Source organism: Mustela lutreola, chromosome 1 (assembly GCF_030435805.1).
Source record: "Mustela lutreola isolate mMusLut2 chromosome 1, mMusLut2.pri, whole genome shotgun sequence".
NCBI classification, from domain to species: domain Eukaryota; kingdom Metazoa; phylum Chordata; class Mammalia; order Carnivora; family Mustelidae; genus Mustela; species Mustela lutreola.
In genome coordinates this window covers 231216536-231236062 of record NC_081290.1, presented here as the reverse complement: position 1 = coordinate 231236062, position 19527 = coordinate 231216536, and the positions used below count along the sequence as shown (strand labels likewise).

The following is a 19527-nucleotide window of genomic DNA, read 5'->3' as shown; positions in this document are numbered from 1 at the left end:
AAAAGACACAAGAATGCCATAGAAAGGGGCACCTGGGTGGCTCAGTGGATTAAAGCCTCTGCCTTTGGCTCAGGTCATGATCCCAGGGTCCTGGGATTGAGCCCCGCATGGGGCCCTCTGCTTATCGGGGAGCCTACTTCCTCCTCTCTCTGCCTGCCTCTCTGCCTACTTGTGATCTCTGTCAAATAAATAAAATCTTTTTAAAAATGCCATAGAAAATTGAAAACATTAGGTTATTAAAATCAACATGAGAAAACATTAAATATTAGACACTTCAAGTGTCTCTGTTAATTTTAAAATATTGAGTAGGTTGGCTATGTTAACCCCTGAAAATAAACACAAAACGATCTGTTTGCATTTTTTTAAAAGATTTTATTTATTTTTATTTAAATTTTTTAAAATTTATTTGAGAGAGCGAGCATGAGAGAGAGAAAGTAGAGTGGGGGCATTGCGGGTGGGTAGGGGTAGGGTAGAGGGAGAGGGAGAAACAGGCTCCCTGTTATTTTTTTCTTTCTTAAAGCTAGCTTTATAGTGACGGTCACTAAAAAGCATCTTGCTGCTGTGGTATAACTTATCACTTAAATGATGTTCACAGTGTGTTGTGGTATAGTTTGGGAAACATTTAATATTGTTTGGCATCTTGCTGATTATAGCACATCCTAATGCAACAAAGAGCTACTTTATTCTTTTTAATATTTTATTTATTTGACAGAAAGAGCACAGGCAGGGGGAGTGGCAGGCAGAGGGGAAGGGAGAAACAGGCTCCCTGCTGAGCAGAGAGCCCAACAGTGGGGTTTGATGCTAGGACCCTGAGATAATGACCCAAGCTGAAGCCAGGTGCCTAACTGACTGAGCCATCCAAGCACCCACAAAGAGCTGCTTTAAAAAAAATTGAGGGGCACCTGGATGGCTCAGTAGGTTGAACATCCAACTCTCAATTTGGCTCAGGTCATGGGATGACACCCACCTCCCCTCCCATCAGGTTCCCCCACTTAGTGGGGAGTTTGCTTCTCTCTCTCTCTCCTCTGCCCCTTCCTCCACTTGAAAGCTCTCTCTCAAATAAACAAGTCTTTTTTTTTAATTGACGCTAGGTTCTTTTTTCTTTCTTTCTTTTTTTGTTTTTTAAACAAAGACTTTCTAGCAGTCAGCACTGTATTTTTTTATCTTGAGTTGTTCTAAGGATAAGCTTTATGATCACTGCTAACATTTATAAGCCGTCACTATGAACATTGTAATTGTGATTTTATGCGTTACTATATCAAACCTAGATCTCGTCTAATTTTATATTTTGTTACCTATGCTTTTGGAGCTAATGGAAGAGATTTAACTCTTCTTATGAAAATACTTCTTGGTATTTAGAGTAGAAAGAGTATAAAACAATAAACATGCAGTATTGAGAAGTTTGACAAGGCATTAAGAATTCTTTTTTTTTTAAAAAAGATTTTATTTACTTTGATAGAGAGAGACACAGCAAGAGAGGGAACACAAGCAGGGGGAATGGGAGAAGCTGGTTTCCCACTGAGCAGGGAGCCTGAGGTAGGGCTCGAACCCAGGACCCTGGGATCATGACCCAAGCCAAAGACAGATGCTTAACTACTGAGCCACCCAGGTGCCCCAAGATATTAAGAATTCTAGTAGATATCTTTAACTTATGCATATCAATTGACTCTTATTGAAGATATGCAAATCAGCATAGTTGTATATAATTTAACCTTTTTTTTTTTTTTTAAAGATTTTATTTATTTGTCAGAGAGAGAGCAAGAGTGAGCACAGGCAGACAGAGTGGCAGGCAGAGTCAGAGGGAGAAGCAGGCTCCCTGTGGAGCAAGGAGCCCGATGTGGGACTCCATCCCAGGACACTGGGATCATGACCTGAGCCGAAGGCAGCTGCTTAACCAACTGAGCCACCCAGGCGTCCCTTAACCTTGTTTTTTAAGGTCTTTACTCAGACTATAAAGATTCACTGACATCTTATGAGAAGTTTTGGGGAAAAAAATTTTTTTTTACCCATTTAGAATTCATTCAAAGTCCAACAAGCAATCCTTGAAAGGATGTTAACAGGTCCAATTTGCATTTTTTTTTCTGGTACCAGCTTTATTGAAATATAATTAATATACTCTGCAATTCATCCATTTAGAGAGAAAGTCAACAGTTTTTAGTATAGAGTTGTGAAACCGTCACCACAACCAATTTTAGAACATTTTAATCATTTCAAAACACCCAACCCCTCCTTACCCTTTACCTGTCATGCCCCAATAACCTCCATCTTTCCCAGCCCTACTTTCTCCCTCTATAGAGTTACCTATTCGGACTTTTCATGTAAGTAGAAGCATACTGTATGTGGTCCTTTGTGTCTGGCTTCCTTCACTTAGCATTCTGTTTTCAGGGTTCATCTATGTTGTAGTATGCATCAGTACTTAATTCCTTTTTATTACTGAATAAAGATACATCTTTTAACTTCTTTAAAGATGCATCTTTTAACTCTTAACAGTGTTTTTCTAATTCAACATTACAAATATAGTGTTTGGGTCATCTGGGTGGCTCAGTCAGTTAGGCACCTGGCTTCAGCTTGGGTCATGATCTCAGGGTCCTGGGATGGAGCCCTGAATTGTGCTCTCTGCTCAGCGGGGAGCCTGCTTCTCCCTCCCCCTCTGCCTGCCACTCCCCCTGCCTGTGCTCTTTCTCTCTGTCAAATAAATAAAATATTAAAAAGAATAAAGCAGCTCTTTGTTGCATTAGGATGTGCTATAGTCAGCAAGATGCCAAACAATATTAAATGTTTCCCAAACTATACCACAACACACTTTGAACATCATTTAAGTGATTAGTTACACTATACCAGCAGGATGCTTTTTAGTGACCGTCATTATAAAGCTAGCTTTAAGAAAGAAAAAAAACACCCAGTGTGAATAACACATGTTGTTATCAAATTACTGCAAGTGAAGATTAGCAGTGAGGAGTGAGGAGGGTGACCCTCTATTCCATTCTGATAAGATTAATAAGATTTCTTGTCTTTAAATATTGCATTATTTGCAGGAAGTGGGACTTCCATACCAGTATAAGATGGTAAAGCAAACTTGAAAAACTGGCTTCAGTGTGAATATCCAGTGTTAAATCTCTTTCCTGGAATGAATGAAAAATTAAGGACGTGTAGACAGAGTTTTTTCTGAACGGAGTGGAGTGGTTTGTTTGTTCTGAATGGGGTTTTTGAAGGCTTTTTTCTCTGCAAAGTTTGTGTGTAGCAGGTTTCCTACAAACGTTCTCATTTAATTCAGAGCTAACCAGGAATTTCAAAGCACAGCTCAAGGGGAAACCAGTCGGCTTCTGTTGTGGCAACATTAGAGTTCTGTTTTGTTGTTGAATCTGTAGTTGCTTCCTCAGTAACTATTTCAAATGATTCTGTACGTTCATTTGCTCTGAGTCAGAAGTTAAATCAGGTTCTCCTTTTTTTCTCAGAAACATCACCAAGTTTTCTGTTTGTAGGTTGTTTAGAAGTGTAGAGCATGGTGACATAACCACAGAAATCCCTGCAAACTCATCCTGTTCCGAATATTTGCAATGCTTTATGACTCACGCCTCTCTTTGTAGTTGTTTTATCAAATGGGAAAAGTTTCTCTCATCCCATCATACAATATGTGTGAATATGTGTGAAGTAGGAATTACTTCAAGTTTATAATTTTTTTAAGGATTTTATTTATTTATTTGATAGATCACAAGTAGGCAGAGAGGCAGGCAGAGAGAGAGGGGGAAGCAGGCTCCCCGCTGAGCAGAGAGCCCGATGTGAGGCTCGATCCCAGGACCCCGAGATCATGACCTGAGCCAAAGGCAGAGGCTTTAACCCACTGAGCCACCCAGGCGCCTCTTACTTCAGGTTTATGACTCTAAGACATTATTAGTGCCTAATAATGACCATTATATCTGACTGTTTTTGAAGTCTTACACTTTTGGACAGTAATAAAAAAATGGGGATTTAACTTCTGGGTGGTGACTTCTGGATAATGGGTCTAAAATGCCGAGCTGTCCTCCTGCCAATGGGCTGGATCTGTCAGTGAGAGGAGCCATGGTAACAAGCAATTTGTAATTTTTGTTTAGAAGTCTGCTGCAAGTTGTAGGGTTCAAATCAAGAAGGCTTTACAGTGTAAGAGATTCAGAAGAAAAACATAATCGGGTTGTCATTACAATGCACAGACAGTATTTGTTTCTCTAAGTGACGGATCAAGATATCTCTGTAGTCTCCGCTTGTCCTTCCCAAGTATTTTGAATCTTTTCTGATTCTGTAAGGAAGCTGTCCAGAGACTCCTGTGAGAGTTTGCTAACTTTTGGTGAAAGATTTCCCATCATTAAGAAGGTAATAGTGGGGATGCCTGGGTGGCTCAGTTGGTTAAGCAGCTGCCTTCAGCTCAGGTCATGATCCCAGCGTCCTGGGATCGAGTCCCACATCGGGCTCCTTGCTCAGCAGGGAGCCTGCTTCTCCCTCTGCCTCTGCCTGCCATTCTGTCTGCCTGTGCTAGCTCTTTCTCCCTCTCTCTCTCTGATAAATAAATAAAATCTTTAAAAAAAAAAAAAAAGAAGGTAATAATGGAGTCAAATAGGGAAGCAGTATCTTTGTGTATACTGGGGACAGACCCTCACTGCTTGGACAGGCTGTGTCAGCTAGATCTAGTTTCAGTATCAGAGCTGACAAAGCTTCTCATTCAGGACTCCTACTTTCTCCACCTGCCCTGGTAAGAATATCTTTTGTGGATGTAGACTACTTTTAAATTTGTTTACAGAGGGTACATTCCACCATGATAATGAAGTTGATCCCGGTTTCTTACTTGTCTCTTCTTATACACAAAGTTGGCCCAATCAGCATACTTGGACAAATCATTCATAACCAATGATAAGTGTATCTTGAGGACATTTGCAAGCTCGGCAGCATTAATATGCTTACCTATTGAAAGAACTATAGTTCCAAAGTAATTACTAGTCATGTTGTACTCAGTTCATTACAGAACCTTCAAGAGAATGAGATTGTCAGGGCGCCTGGGTGGCTCAGTGGGTTAAAGCTGCTGCCTTTGGCTCAGGTCATGATCTCAGGGTCCTGGGATCAAGTCCCGCATTGGGCTCTCTGCTCAACTGGCACCCTGCTTCCTCCTCTCTCTATGCCTGCCTCTCTGCCTACTTGAGATCTCTCTCTGTCAAATAAATAAATAAAATCTTTTAAAAAGTGAAATTGTCATCAGAGATTGATAGGTTCAAATAAATAAATCCTTTATTATATAAACTATGCACCACATTATAATCTAGTGATCCAGAGAGTTAAGGACTGACCTGAATCAATGATCTTAACTATATATATTTCTCAGGCAAGATGCATATTTTTACATCATTTTTGTGATCTGACCAGTTTACACTCCTTACCATGTCTCTGGGATTTTCTACTGGCTTTATTGGTAGGTGATCATTCCTCCAAATTTCAAAAAGAAAAAATTTGATCTATACTGATTCATAATATCAATGCACCACTGTCTTTTAATGCCAAGAAACCGTAGAGAGTCAGCTCTAATAACATTGGACAATGAATGAAGCAGAACTTTTCTCTTTTTTCAAAATGTCCTCTGTAACCTCAGCATGATAGAAAAATATTATCTTCAGACCCACAATATCCAATAAATGGTGAAGGTAAAGCCTGAAAAAATCGAGAGTATAATAGGTCCTCAAAGTATTTGCAGTGATCTTTCTTGACATGTTTATATTTCCATATCATAGCTGATGGTGGGTATGTAGAGGACTATCTACTTGGCATATTTTCTCTGTGAATTTTAAAGACCCTGTCACATATTGGCTAGCAGCTTGCTCTGTGGGTGATGTGCTTTATGTGGACCTCCATGTTTATGGTGTGAGAGCCCTGAGACAGCTGGGGGAAGCCCACTAGGGGCCTGGTGCCTTACACTTTGGAATTCCTGATGGTGAGGGCTCCAGACAGCTCAGCGTGGCAGAGAACAGAGAACGGTGCGAGGGGTGTACCAGAGGACCCAGTTTGTTCATTAAATAATATTTTAAGGGAGAAAGGAAGAGCTTTTAAGATCTTTTTTTTTAATAAATAACTCTCTAGGCCCTAACCGACTTTCCTATATAACCATTCCTGAAATTTTGATGGGAAGACTAGAGAATGCTTTCATTTTGCTTCTCTGCATTTCAAAATGTTTACCTTTAGGCTGTTTTATTTCTGGCTTTTCCATATCCATTCCAGAGTGATCCCTACCTAAAGCTTTAGTTCATTTGGTTCAACTTCTGCCTTTAAAAAGTGGGGAAAGAGAGCTAATATTTTGCCCAAGAAACTATAGAAGACCTCCCACCAATCTGGGCTTTCTTTCTTTTTCCTTCTTCCTTCCTTTCTTACTTTTTTGAAGATTTTACTTATTTATTTGACATAGAGTGGGAGAACACAAGCAGGGGGAGCAGTAAGGGGAGAGGGAGTAGTGGAGAGGGAGAGGAAGAAGCGGAGAGGGAGAAGTAGGCTCCCTACCAAGCAGTGAGCCCAATGCAGAACTTGATGTGGGACTTGATTCCATGACCTAAGCTAGACGCCTTAGCCGACCTTAGCAGATGCCTAAATACTGAGCCACCGAGGCACCCCTGGTTTTCCTTTCTTCAAAAGTCTGGACTCAGAGGTCACTAAGGTGCTGCTCCCAATCAAAGTAACTCTTGGTAGAATTGATCCTTTCTCTATTTTGGTATCATCATCCAGATAGTTTGTTTTGGGTGGAGGATGTGTTAACATTGCTATGGGGAGGGTGCCTGGGTGGATCAGTTGGTTCAGCGGCCAACTCTTGACTTTGGCTCAGGTTATGATCGCAGGGTCGTGGGATTGAGCCCTGCATCAGCCTCCTCACTCAGCTGGGAGTCTGCTTGAGGATTCCGTCTCTCCCTCTGCCTGGCCCCCTCTCCCTGCTCATGCTCTCTCTCTTTCTGAAATAAATATATACATTTAAAAAAAATACACATTGTTGCATAGTAACTCATAGAAGACATAGTTCCTGGCCCTAGGAATTTACAAACTGAGACCAGGAGTTTAAGAATGACTTGTACATTCCAGTCAAGTCAAAAGAAAGAGAAAATTTTAAATATGGGTTTTATTTAAAAATCAAACCAGATATTAAACAGAAATAATCTTTCTTTCTTTCTTTTTTTTTTTTTGCTTTTATTTGAACTTTCCAGTTTATATATGTTGATAATCTCAAATTATAATTTAAATTTAGGAGAGTGCTAAGGGTGAGTGGACATTTACTTTTCCCCTCCTGGGATGCAGCTGTGTCAGAGTGGGGAGGGAGAGATGATGTTGCTGAGCACTTCTACAAAGGTGGGGGATTGTTATTTCTACTTCTCTGCTAGGACAGTGAGGTATTAGGATTCCTGGTGGTTAGGTTTCTGGTAAGATGAGGGGAGGGGACATTTGAACCCAGTACTGTTATTAATGTCACAAAGGCCCAGTGCTGGCAAACAGGAAACCTGGTGATAAAGGGACATTCTGTCCAAGAAAGAGAAGGCAAAAAAGACATAGCTGTTCTCGTTCCCACACCCTTTACTGAATTATAATAATTTTCCAAAGAACTCTGAGCCCTTGGGGCACCTGGGTGGCTCAGTGGCCTCTGCCTTCAGCTCGGGTCATGATCCCAGGGTCCTGGGATCGAGCCCCGTATCGGGCTCTCTGCTCGGCGGTGAGCCTGCTTCTCCCCTCTCACTCTGCCCGCCTCTCTGCCTACTTGTGATCTCTCTCTCTGTCAAATAAATAAATAAATAAATAATCTTAAAAAAAAAAAAAAAAAAAGAACTCTGAGCCCTGCTACTTTAGGCTGTCAGCCTGGCATCTACCTCTTTTTCCCCAAGCCTGGTACCGTTCAGGGGTCTTACAGTCCTGCTGGGAAGCCAGGGCTGCGTGGGAGTGGGCCTTCCATGACTGCACAACATTCTGTCACCCCTGGCCCCCCAGCCCCTGGCTCCTTTGGTCTAACCTCTAGACAACTTTTCAACCTTTCAAACTTCCCTGGCAGTTCTTTACTGTCCTGAGAATATTTTTCCCAAGAACTTGTAAATATCAGAGCTTCCGCTTTTATAAAGTGCTTTCATGTCCACCCTGTCACCTGATCCTCATAACATCCCGGGTGAGAGAGGAGGGAGGGATTTATTACTCCCATTTTACAGGAAAGAAGATGAGGTCTGCCCTCTTGATTCTGCAGTGTCATCAGGGAACAGTTACGAATCTCAGCCTCATGCTGGCCCAGCAGTGTTCTTTTGGCACAGGTTCCCGGTTTTCTCGTTCTCTCTCTCTCTCTTTTTTTTTTTTTTTTTGGTCTCCTATTTTCTAGAATCCCAGTGGCTTCTAAGTGGCAGGCACATTACACAGATGACTGATGATCCATAGTTAACCAAAGGCTGCAGTCACAGCTATGTTGTTTTGGCAGCGTCCCTCCACACTCCTTAGCTGGTTTCCAGGTGTCATGTACCACTGCTGTCTCACGCTTGCAGTCTTTCCTGTTTACAATTCATCATCTCATTAGATTTTTTTTTATTTTTTATTTTTTTTTTTTTTACAGAACATAGGTTTTCAGACGTTTGTTTTATCCAAATGGATGTTTTGGTTTATTTTCTCTTGCCTAAATGTTAGGCATCCAACATCATGGGTCCCTCAAATTAATATAATTTAATTTCCATCTTGTCCATACAAAACAAATGTGTTCTTAAGACAAAGCACTGAAGACCAGAATCCTTTCTCTGCTTCTGTTTCTTGACTCAGCAGGAAGTAAACAGTTGTGTAAACATGTGTGGGTTTGTGTGGGACCCACTGGTTCTTGTTCCAATTAAGTACTAAGTGGCCCTGCTTTATTCAGAATGAAGATTCCCGTAGCATCTGGACTTTCATCAAGGCTCGTTTCAGCTGCTCATAGGTCACGAACATTACCACATTCCAGGTTCCCAAACGCAAAAATGATGGTGTAAATCTGATGAGAGAACAACCAGAACATCAGGTGGCGTGGACTAAGTACCCCACATGGATATTGGGCGCTCCCCGCATTCACAGCATTAGTGCCAAAGGACCTAGGACTCTGTTAGTCACAAACATTCTCTGAGTCTGTTCAGGCTTTTTCTCCTCTGCTGAAGGAATTTAGGCAGGAGCAGGAGTCAAGAAAGGAAAGAAAGCACATTTTGAACCAGGTTCTGTGTTAGGCAGTTAATTCCCACAAGTCTATAAGGAAGCTATGATGGTTGCCACGTTTCTTTTTTAGAAACTGAGGCCCAGGCGTGTCTGGGTGGCTCAGTTGGTTAAGCGTTTGACTCTTGGTTTTGGCTCCAGTCTTGGTCCCAGGGTTGTGGGATGGAGCCCCTTGTCAGGCTCCGTGGTGAGGTGGGGACTCTGTTCGGGATTTTCCCTCTCTCCCCGCCTCCCTCTACCCCTACCCCACGCTTGTGTGTGTGTGCTCTCTCTCCCTCCCAAATAAGTAAATCTTAAAAAAAAAAAAAAAAAAAAAAAAGGAACTGAAGCCCAGGGCAGTTAAGGAGTTCAGCTAAAACTATCTGACTCCACCCTGCTGCTGGGTATTTCTGGAATCATTTACATGCTGAGGGGCCATCCCTGCGGAGGCCCTACCAGGGCACCTAAAAGCTGGCACACCAGAGGGTGAAGACTGAGTGACACCAGCTTTATAATCTCCAGAGAGCCTGCCTGTCCTGTGATAACACAGCTGGGAGCCAGTCTCCACCTCAGCTTCACAGACTCAGGGAGGAGTCTGGGACCTGACCTGCTCCCTCTTCGGCCTCTCTACTAATCCCCCTCCTGGTCCTATACTCTCCTGCCAGACTTGCTTCCTGTGCCCTTGTCTGAGCTGCTCCTTCTGCCTGGGAATGTCCCCTACTCTCCTCCTTGCCTGGCTGGTTGCTCTTGGCTCTGCAGGACTAGGCTTGGGCCCCACAGACTCATACCAATGTCTCTCCAGATGCCTCAGCCTAGCCTCCTTAGGGAGAATAGCACTGGGGCAATGAAGGTGAACTCCAGAGTCCGAGCTGGGCTCAGACCCTAGCTCTGTCAGTTTCTAGCTGCATGACCTAGGACAGGTGACTTAATCTTTCTAAGCCTCAGTGTCCTCATCTGTAAAATGAGGAACATAACAGCATTTACCTCATATAGTTGTTGTGAAGGACTAAATGAGTTAATAAACAGCATACAGTGCAGGGCCCAGTCTCCGTAAATGCTCCATTAATGTCGCCTGTGTCTGCTGCTCTCTGAGGCAAGCACAGGGCCTGGCACACAGGAGATGCTCAGTAAATTGTTTTCCAAGTGAAAGAATAAACTGAGACAGGCGGCAGCGGCTGCTGATTGTAATGAGAGAAGCATTTACAGGGGAAGAACAGCCTGGCAACAGAAGGAGTTTTATATGTCACTTATAGGATTGAGGACCTGATTACATGATGGGTCCCATCTAACATGGGGCACCAGAAAACTATCTGCTGAAGGCATCAGTGGTGGGAGGGGTGAGGGCCAAGCCAAGAGCCTGGCAATAGGACAGATGACAACACGGGGGGTGGCATTTGATGATCTGGCTTAGAGCCATGGCTCTGACATTGTAAGTCTGGGATCTTGGGTAAATCACTTGACCTTCCTGAGTCTCCATTTCTTCCTCAGTAAATGTGGAGTAGACCATCCAATTCAGGGGTTGTTCAGATAATCTGTGTAAAGTGCTTTGCGTAAGGTCTTGTACTTAGTGCCTTAGTGGTCATGGTGGTTGTTCACAACCTACATTATTGAGTGCTGGCTCTTGGCTAGGGAGGTGAAAGACGGATAAGCCTCCATTCTGGCTTTGAGGAGCTTGTGACCCAGCATGGGGAATATTTTAACCTTACAAATCCTATAACACAAGGTAGGAGGTGGTAAGTACCCTAAACAGTGGAATCAAGGACGTATTGGTGAAGTTCACAGGGAGGAGGAAAGATTCCTACTGGAGAATACTGGGGAGGAGGTGGCCTTTGAACTAGTTCTGATGCATGTACATGAGGCGGGAAAGGCATTCCATTAAGAAGGAATGGTAAAAGCAGACCCAGAAGCAAAAAAAAGTGACGTGTGCTGGGCATTTCGGCCGCCATCCGTGCTGATCCACAGTCATGACAGTGGGCTGGAGGCAAGTCTCAGGACGACCGACCACCCTTCCTTCCTCCCTTACCCTATAAGTTTGGGGATAGACGACACTTTGACCTATGCCTTGAATTCTTTTTTCTCAGCCTCCCCTGACTCTCCAGGTCAGATTTGGTCCACTTTTTTTTTTTTTTTTTTAAACTTCTGTAGTTCTTTGTATTTGTCCTTTGTGGTGTTTATATCTGTGCTGTTCACCACCACGTCCCCAGGTGGACCCATGGTAGGCACATTATATGTGGAGGAAGGAAAGAAAGAAGAATGGAAGGAAGGAGAGAAAGAAGGGAAGGAAGCAAGCCCAGGTTCTCTGGGAGGGGGTGCTGGAGCAGGAGGGGGAGACTCACCCCTTATAGAAGGCCATGGGGCCCTCGCGGGCCACCATCTTCAGCATACAGTCCAGGGGGCTGCGGTATCGGCCTGGTGGCGAGTTCATGTACCGGGTCTTCACCACGTCCACTGGGGAGGCCACCACTGTGGCACAGAAGCCGGCTCCAAAGGCAGAGATGAAGTGGCAGGGGAAATTGTCTGCAGCATGGAAGGGAGGAGCAAGTGCGGAGCTGTGAGGAGGCAAAGCGCTGCCTTTCTGTTCCCCGTGGTCGTCATTTGTCCTTCACTAAACTGGAAGCTCCTGAGTGTGAGGACAGAGCTTTCTAAAGCTCTCACAGGACTCACAAAATAGAACAGGGCTGTCCCACTGCTGGACGGCTCTGCAGCCCAGCGATCTCATTAAAGGAAAACGAAGTCCGAGAAGGTGACCCTTGCTTCAAGGTGCACGGTGGGAAGTGCTGGGCTGGAACCCAGGGCTCTGGCCTCCCTGTCCAGGCTTCTTTCCCAGTCATCACAGTGATGGCGGGGCATTTTTTTTTTTAAAGCTCTAATTGGCATTATTAAGTGATTCATGAATTCAGCAGCACCCCGTCTAGCAAGTTAAGAGGCTCTCCTATACTGGGCATTTTTTCTGGGCACTGCTCCCCTCTCTGCTCCTTCTAACAGTCACCTCTGAGTGGTACCCACTCTGTGGAATTCCAGGTTCCCTCCCTGCTGTGGGAGGGCAGCTCCCCGGAGCCCAGGGCCTTACCCGTGAGCAGGCGATAGTCTAGCAGCTTCTCCTTGATGATGTCATAGGTCACCATCTCAGCACAGTTGACGATGGAGTTCCTTGTGATGTTGGGGAAAGTTCCTGTGAAGGATGGGGTGGGGGCTGATGAGTGAAAATGAGACACGGACTCTGTGGTTGCAAGGTCCCGGGCTCCAGTTTGGGGGCAGAATGTTCCATTCCAGGGGTCTCAGAGGAGACTGCCTCAACTGAGCGGGTTCCACACTTTCCTCTCTGGGGCTAACTCTTAGGTTATCCGTGTCCACCTCAGAGACAGGAAACAGAGAGGCCCTCTTATGTTTGTCCGAGCCACACTTTGGAGAATAATCTGTAATATCTATCAAAATTAAAATATGCCTCCCTGAGACCCGGCTAAAGTCAGGCAAGGAAGCCTTTCTTCTTTCCAAGAGCTCCAAGGCTCTTGGAGCAGTGACAGGAAGTAGCACTGGGAGGCCCTAGGAGAGCATCAAGACCCAGCCACTGATATCACAGATGAGAGGGCTGGACTTCGGGAGAGTGCAGAGCAAATCAGGCTGTGACCCAGGGGTCCTGTGCTTAACCTTCACTGGGTCACTCTCTCTTCTGCAAGGATTGGTGTGATCCTTGGTCCACATGTGGGAGAGATTCCAACATTTGTCACGGTGGCCTCCACGGGGACACATAGGGACCCCAGAAGCCTTACTCTTGAGGAAACCCCCTCCTCATGGAACCTCCTTGCACCCGACAACTCATGGTTGCCTCCTCCGCTGGCCTCTGTTTCTTCTCTGAGTCCTGTAGTCCTACAGACCTATGTCCTATGGTCATCACCCCTGAGAGAACTTTTCTGGGGAAGCCCTCCCCTTCCATCTCCACACACCTAGAGCCCACTGAGCCTTGAGGCCCAGCTTCCGTGTCACCTTCCCCCCCGACCTTGGAGTCTGCACAGCCTCTCTTGCCTCTGTGCGACCTTTGCACGTCCTACCCTGTGGGCTGGCTGCTCCTTGACATGTCTCATCCCTCTCCATCTGTGAGAGCCATGAGGGTAGGGAAGGTATCTTCCATTCCTTTCTGTCTCCCTCACAGCAACCTGCACATGCTGAAGGGTTGCCAAATTGAATTGAACTCGGGCACTGTGGCAGGTCAGTGTGAGAGTTTTGGCTGGGATGTTCTTGCAGAATCACTGGACTATACCATGCTGGGAGTTCCCTCCTCGCTCAGTTCTCCGCCCTAACTCAGGGTAAGGCATGCTCTACCCCGGGCCCTCTGAGTCTGGAGTCCAGACCTACCTTTCCATAGGCCCCTGAACCCTTCCTCCCTGGCGATGGTCCTGTAGGCGTCCATTGTCCCACTGTATTTCCTGTTGCTCGCAGCCCCAAGGTGTATGCCGGCCTGAAACCTGACCTTCACCACATCTGTGGGCTGGGCACAGCATACTGCCATGGCCCCGGTGGTACAGCCTGCCAAAATCCGGGTAGTGATGCTCGAGTCTGGAGAGGAGGAGAGAGAGGGGGTCAGCGTTCGGCCAGCCAGTGCTCCTCCGGGCTGGACACTCTTCTCTGTGGGGCTGCTTTTGCCTGACGCCTGCCTCTTCTCCCAGGCTCAGGGTCCTGACCGCGCCTCTGTCTCCTGGTGACTGTCTCCGGCTTTCAGTGGCCCAGCCCTGCCTCTGAGTCCGCACCACCTGCATCCTTGACCCGCTAACCTAGAGTCTGCTTCTGCCTAACCCCTCCGTGTCTCCGGGATGCCAGGCACTCACAATCGCATCCCTTGGGGGTGTAGAGCTGCTTGGCAGAGTCGTAGAGGCCGATGCGGATGGAGGCGAAGCTCATCTGGCGCTGCAGACCGGCAACCAGCCCACTGTAGAGGCTGCGGGGGCCCTCGGTGCGCACCATGGTCAGGATGGTGCCCAGCACGCCGCGGTACTGGGGTCTCTGGGCTGCCTGGGTCGCCTGCTTCTCCCCCTGGATCTGAGGAACGGCCCAGCAGAGGGTGAGGAGCTGGGAGCGGGGCGGAGGGGGCGGTGTGCAGAGGGACCTGCCCAGGGCTGGTTCTCGAGCGCAAGCACGATTGGAGCCGCCACGTCCCCGTGAAAACAAGGTGTGTGCCCCCAGCGCATCGTTCCTAAACTATGATCCATGGTGTGGTGCTCAGCCCTCAGAGCACAGGGAGGGCAGATTGTTTTCCCCACAACAAGTGGTCAGTGGTTTGCCCAAGGTCACACAGTTACTTTTCCTTCACACTCCATGGTTTACAAAGTCGGGTGAGGCCAGGAAGGGCCCAAGGACCCACGATTTTTTTTTGTCTCAGATGATGGTGGCACAGGGTTGTAAGCAGTGGAGTGAGTGGCCTGTGCAGGGTTCGGGAGGACGAGCAGGCTGGCACACGCTAGAGGTGCTGGAGTGGAGAACTCAGTCCTGCCTTTGATCTGAGCAACGACCCTTGCCAAAAAGCACTTACCTGCAGGCGAACCTTGGCTGTGTCCAGTGGAAAGGTGAGGAGATCAGCAAAACAGGCTGCTGTGCCTGCCCCTAGGAATTTCACAGCTGTGGTAGGAGGTACCTCTGAAGGCTTTAGTCCAGCCATGGTCCCAGAAGGTTCTGCCTGGTCCCTCCAGGGCCCAGGAGAGAGAAGAAAGGAGAGAGGTCCAAGGAGAGAGGCTGCTTTGCAATCCTGAGGTTTAGTGCAGGGAGGAGGCTGTCAGAGACAGGCCAGAGGAGGCAGATGGAACTTGGGCCATCCAGACCTGTCCCCACCTGTCCCCTGTGTGCAGAGTTTTTATTGCCAGAAGGAAATCCCTATCCCCAGAAGGAAAGGGACAAACACTGTGCCCGCCTCACAACTCTGGCACTGGCCCTGACTCTAAGGGGTGAGGACACTGAAGAATCCAGGATCCCAGCATACTAGGGGTATGTGTGAAATGGGTGCCAGGGGGTGTGACCTGCTAAGAAATGGCATCAGCACCAAAAACCAGATGCCCAGAAGAACAGGTGATAAGAATGCAGGGCTGCCTGTGCCAGGCGTGCCAGCTCCCCCAGGTACCACAGCTAAGCCAGGACCTTCGGATACACTCATGCCCCTGCTCAGCCAGGAATAGGACAGATGCAGGCCCAAGTGCACACAGGGAGAGGAGACACATTCTCTTGACCCAAGATGGATCCTCCTCTGTCTGAGAAGCCCATTCTCTTCAGCTGAGAAGGGATGTCCTCAAAGGTGTGAGGGGAAGGGGCCTGTCCTGAGCCAGGCAGAGCAGCTGCCACTATCCCCAACATCAGCAGCAGGACGCTTTGCAGCCCCATCTCCCTGGGAGCCATGGGAGGCAGAGCAGCAGAGGAGCCCAGGACCAGGCTTCCTCCCTCCTCCAAAGCAGAACATCAGCCCCAGGAATCCCACTTCATGGGTTTTGTCTCATGGGCCGGATCTCCTGGGGGAAGCCTGTTTTCCCCTGGCCTGGGGGTTGGGTGGGAGGATTGAGGGAGCCTGAACTCTCAAACTCCTTTGGCCTGGCCTCTGGTCCCACAGCTTTTTGTTGATTAGCTTAGTAGCTGTAGTTGTTTCCCCACTAGAGAGGGAGCCGTAAAGGCTGGGATAGGGTCTACTTATCCTGCTTCTCTGTGTAGCCTGGTACCAGGATGGCCCAGGGCTAGAGGGGCCCAGGGAGGACCAGTTGACCAAGGAACCCCACTTGCTGAAGTGGAGAAATGGGAAATCAGAGAAGCCCACAGTGATCTTTCATGGAGGGATCTGGAATGCCAGGGCTGTACTGAATCAGAGAATGGGGAGTGGTTGGTGGTTCTCAAGTAGAGGAATGACATCGTCAGGCCAGTGTTCAGAGTATGCAGGTGCAAATGTCAAGGCTGGATTGGAAGGGGAGAGACCAGTGAGGAAATTGTTGGAATGGTGTAGCCAGAGCTGTTGGAGCCACGCAGCAGCCACACGTGAAGACGCAGCCTATTCTGGACGCAGCCTTGAGCCGTGGGAGGCAGAATGGATGGGCAGGGACTCAAGTTAAAAGCCCTACCTCATTGGGGGGGTGGGTGCGCTAGAACTTTCATTAGTCAAGTTGTGGTGGAGAGGGAGGCCACAATGGTAGACTCAGGAGCTGCCCTGAGGCCACCGTTTCCCACTTCCCTTCTCCCTTGACTCCAGCATCCTGAATTGATACTTGAGGAAATCTAGCAGCCAGCAGATTTTTGTCAGTGGCAAAGGGGAAGTTGAGAGCAGGACTCTTCTCTCCATAGCTCTGCTGGGGCACTTGAGGCACAGGATGTTCCAGTAACCCTAACCCTAATGTCTGCCCGGTGCTCCTTGCATGAGGCATGGTGCCGAGGACTATATAGGTATTGACTAATTCAGTCCCTTTATAAGGCTATACGGTAGTTGTCACAAAGATTCCCACTCATAAACAAGGGACCTCAGGCTGTGAGGGCTTCAGCTAGTCATAAGACAGACGGAAGGGATGGGGCTGGGACTGGAGCCCAGGTCAGTGTGACACTGCGGCCGTGCCATTGGCCAGAGCCTCACTCTTCAGGGAGAGCTCAGGATCCCTGGAACTGCTTGTTTACGGAGTGGATTCTCAGAGGCCCTCAGCGCCAGAGATCCTGATTCACGTCTGGGCTGGGACTGGGGAATCTGTTCTCCGTGGCAGCTCAGAAGCAGGGATCAGACAACCCCATTCTGAGATGCCCCGCCTGATCTCACCCTCCTGGCAAAGCCTGCACAGCATATCCCTGCTGAGGACGCCGCTTGAGTAGAGTTGTGTGGGCTCATAAACCTCCCTCCCTGTGAGGCCAGAGGTGCATGCACCATCTCTACTCAGGAAAGGAGTCCCCAGAACCCTTATGGGGAAAGGGCTTAATGCTCTAGAGGAATTCTGGAGATTCTGTGCTAGATTAAGGAGAAAGCCACTCTTGTCTACGGAGATTTGCAAAATCAGAGCAGAGGCAGTCAGCAGCAAAAGGGGACAGTGAGTTGTGGGTGAGTGACGCAGACGTTCGGGTCGAGCCTCTGCCCAACCATGGTGCCCCTGCATTAGGGTTGTCGTTACCCCCACTTAACTTGGTGGGGGAGGAATGAAATCTACCAGCTCTGTAGTGATCCCAGGCTAGTGATCTCCGTTCACTCTGGGCTGTCACTGTAAGCTGCCGTGAAGGGCGGAGCATGGAGGAGGAAGGGGGTGGTGGAGAATGGGGTCTTACCTGTGGGTCCAGCCAGGGCAGGGGAAGCACCGGGCCTCCTTAAGGCTCCTTAGGGCTCCATCCCAGGGTGGGGCAGCAGGGATCTAGTTGCCCCCTTACCATTCACTGTTGTCTCTCTGCCTCCGGCTTGGCACCTATCTTTATATGCTCCAGCTGGCTTGAAACCTTACTCTACAGAAGCTTAGTTGACAGCCTGATCACTTGACAAGAGGCGGCTGGCTGGTGAGTGGCAGGGAGGTGAGGGGAAAGGTCAGAGTTCCAGATCTGGTTTAGTTCCTCTGACTTAGGGTTCTTTAAAATAGCTCCTTCCAGCTGCTAAAAGAGCTACCTCAGGTAATGAGGCCACATATGGGGACAGGGGTTGGACCTGTCACCTTTGAGAATTCAAAGGTCAATGCCACACACAGGATAGGCTGGGCAGGGCTGTCCTAACATTAACAATGATAGTAACGGTCATTTCTTGGTGCCTACTGTGTGCCAGATACCTTAGAGACATTATTTCTATTGTTCACAACCCTATGAGGTGAGTACTATTAGGATTCTGTTTGTTTGTTTGTTTGTTTGTTTTTAAATATTTGAGAGAGAGAAAGAAAGTGAGCTTGAGGAGCAGGGAGGGGCAGATGGAAAGGGAGAAGCAGACTCCCCCTGAGCAGGGAGCTGGCTATGGGGCTCCATCCTGGAAACCTGAGATCATGACATGAGCTGAGGGCAAGCACTTAACTGACTGAGCCACACAGGTCCCCAGGATTCTGTTTTTTTAAATAACAGCTTTACTGAGATATAATTCACATACCATACAGTCCACCTATTTAATGAATATAATTCATTGGTTTTAACTGTTGTTATCCAACCATCATCACAATTTTTTTTTTAATTAATGGTTTTTTAAAGATTTTATTTATTTATTTATTTGTCAGAGAGAGAGAGAGAGAGAGAGACAGAGCACACAAGCAGGCAGAGTGGCAGGCAGAGGCAGAGAGAGAAGCAGGCTCCCCGTTGAGCAGGGAGCCCAATGTGGGACTCGATCCCACGATCCTGAGATCATGACCCGAGCCTAAGGCAGCAGCTTAACCAACTGAGCCACCCAGGCATCCCATCATCACAATTTTAAAATATTTTCACCACTCCCCACAGGCCCCCCTGCCCAAATCCCTGTGTACATCAATAATCACTTTCCTTTTTCCCTTACACTCAGTCCCAAGCAATCACTAATCTACTTTCTGTCTCTATAGATTTCATTTTTTTAAAAGATCTTATTTATTTGAGAGAGTGAGAACGAGAGAGAGCAAGAGCCGGCTGAGAGGCAGAGGGAGAAGCATGACTCTGGAATTATGACCTGAGTCAAAGGCAGATGCTTAACTGATGAGCCACCCAGGTGCCCCTATCTCTATGGATTTCTGAACCTTTCATATAAATAAAATCCTATTGTATATGACTGGCTTTTCTGTTAGCATAGTACATTCAAGATGTGTCTGTGCTATAGCATGTATCAGTACCTCATTCCTTTCCTCGCTGAGCATCTAACATTTGTAATGCTCCCTTTACAGAGGAGAAAACGGTGTCAGGGAGGGACAAGGACTAACCCCACTCACATTGCTAGTATATGGTGTTGCCCAACCCCCAGTCCTTTAATATTTATAATTATAAATTAGTAATTAAAATTCTGGGTCTCTCTCACACATGACACTGAAGGGAGCCAAAGGGAGTGGGCAGAGGTGTGTGGAGCACGGCAGGGAGGGCTCCTAGGAGCTGCTACTACTGTAGGCTCCATCAGTAGGCACTGAGGGGCAGGGTGGGGCACATCTGAACCTGGGACGCAGGTGACACAGGTGACACAGGAAAGGGGATGGGGACAGGAGAAGAGAGGGGAATTCCGGGGTGAGAAGGGAGTTAACTGGGTAGGGCAGAGGAGTAGGCAGAGCCCATTTCTGGACTTGGGCACAGAGCCATGGCCACAGAGCAAGTGGTCACAAGTCTAGACATTCAAGTGCAAAGCCAGGGCTGTGTCTGTCCTCTCCCTTGGAGCAGGCCCTGCCCTAACATCAGTAGCACAGGCAGTTCCCTTCATAAGGGAAGGAGCTGCTAGGACCG

The 19527-nt window shown here is 47.5% G+C and overlaps 1 protein-coding gene, 1 long non-coding RNA gene and 1 pseudogene across 6 annotated transcripts in view; 1 reads left to right on the top strand and 2 right to left on the bottom strand.

Moving 5' to 3' along the window:
- Positions 1–2929: 2929 nt before the first annotated feature.
- On the bottom strand, positions 2930–3912 carry LOC131833209 (protein FAM91A1-like; annotated as a pseudogene).
- A 39-nt stretch (positions 3913–3951) lies between these two features.
- Positions 3952–19527, top strand: part of LOC131807520 (uncharacterized) — a 38002-nt gene continuing 22426 nt past the window's right edge. For 2 of the 4 annotated variants that reach the window (XR_009344526.1, XR_009344527.1), the window contains exon 1: positions 3952–4723. This is a non-coding gene — a long non-coding RNA (uncharacterized LOC131807520). The remainder of the gene's footprint in view (positions 4724–19527) is intronic. The other 2 variants (XR_009344530.1, XR_009344524.1) reach the window with 2 other exon arrangements.
- UCP3 (uncoupling protein 3) lies at positions 7147–17608 on the bottom strand. Of its 2 annotated transcripts, none has more exons than XM_059132927.1 (7): positions 17437–17608; positions 14699–14911; positions 13998–14208; positions 13528–13728; positions 12245–12346; positions 11511–11691; positions 7147–8983 (listed from the first exon to the last, which is right to left on the bottom strand). In XM_059132927.1, the coding sequence occupies exons 2-7, from the start codon at positions 14822–14824 to the stop codon at positions 8869–8871; spliced, it is 936 nt and encodes a 311-aa protein (XP_058988910.1). In that variant the 5' UTR covers positions 14825–14911; positions 17437–17608; the 3' UTR covers positions 7147–8868. The 2 variants fall into 2 exon arrangements, with proteins under 2 accessions (XP_058988910.1, XP_058988907.1); XM_059132924.1 differs by having other exon boundaries at positions 14699–14935; positions 17437–17607.

Coding starts and splice junctions, on each gene's coding strand:
- UCP3 (XM_059132927.1), bottom strand. CDS start 14,824: ATGGCTGGACTAAAGCCTTCAGAGGTACCTCCTACCACAGCTGTGAAA. Junction 13,729..13,997: donor CACCCCCAAGGGATGCGATT/GTGAGTGCCTGG, acceptor CCTCCTCTCCAG/ACTCGAGCATCACTACCCGG. Junction 8,984..11,510: donor CCCATGGCCTTCTATAAGGG/GTGAGTCTCCCC, acceptor TTCTCTCATCAG/ATTTACACCATCATTTTTGC.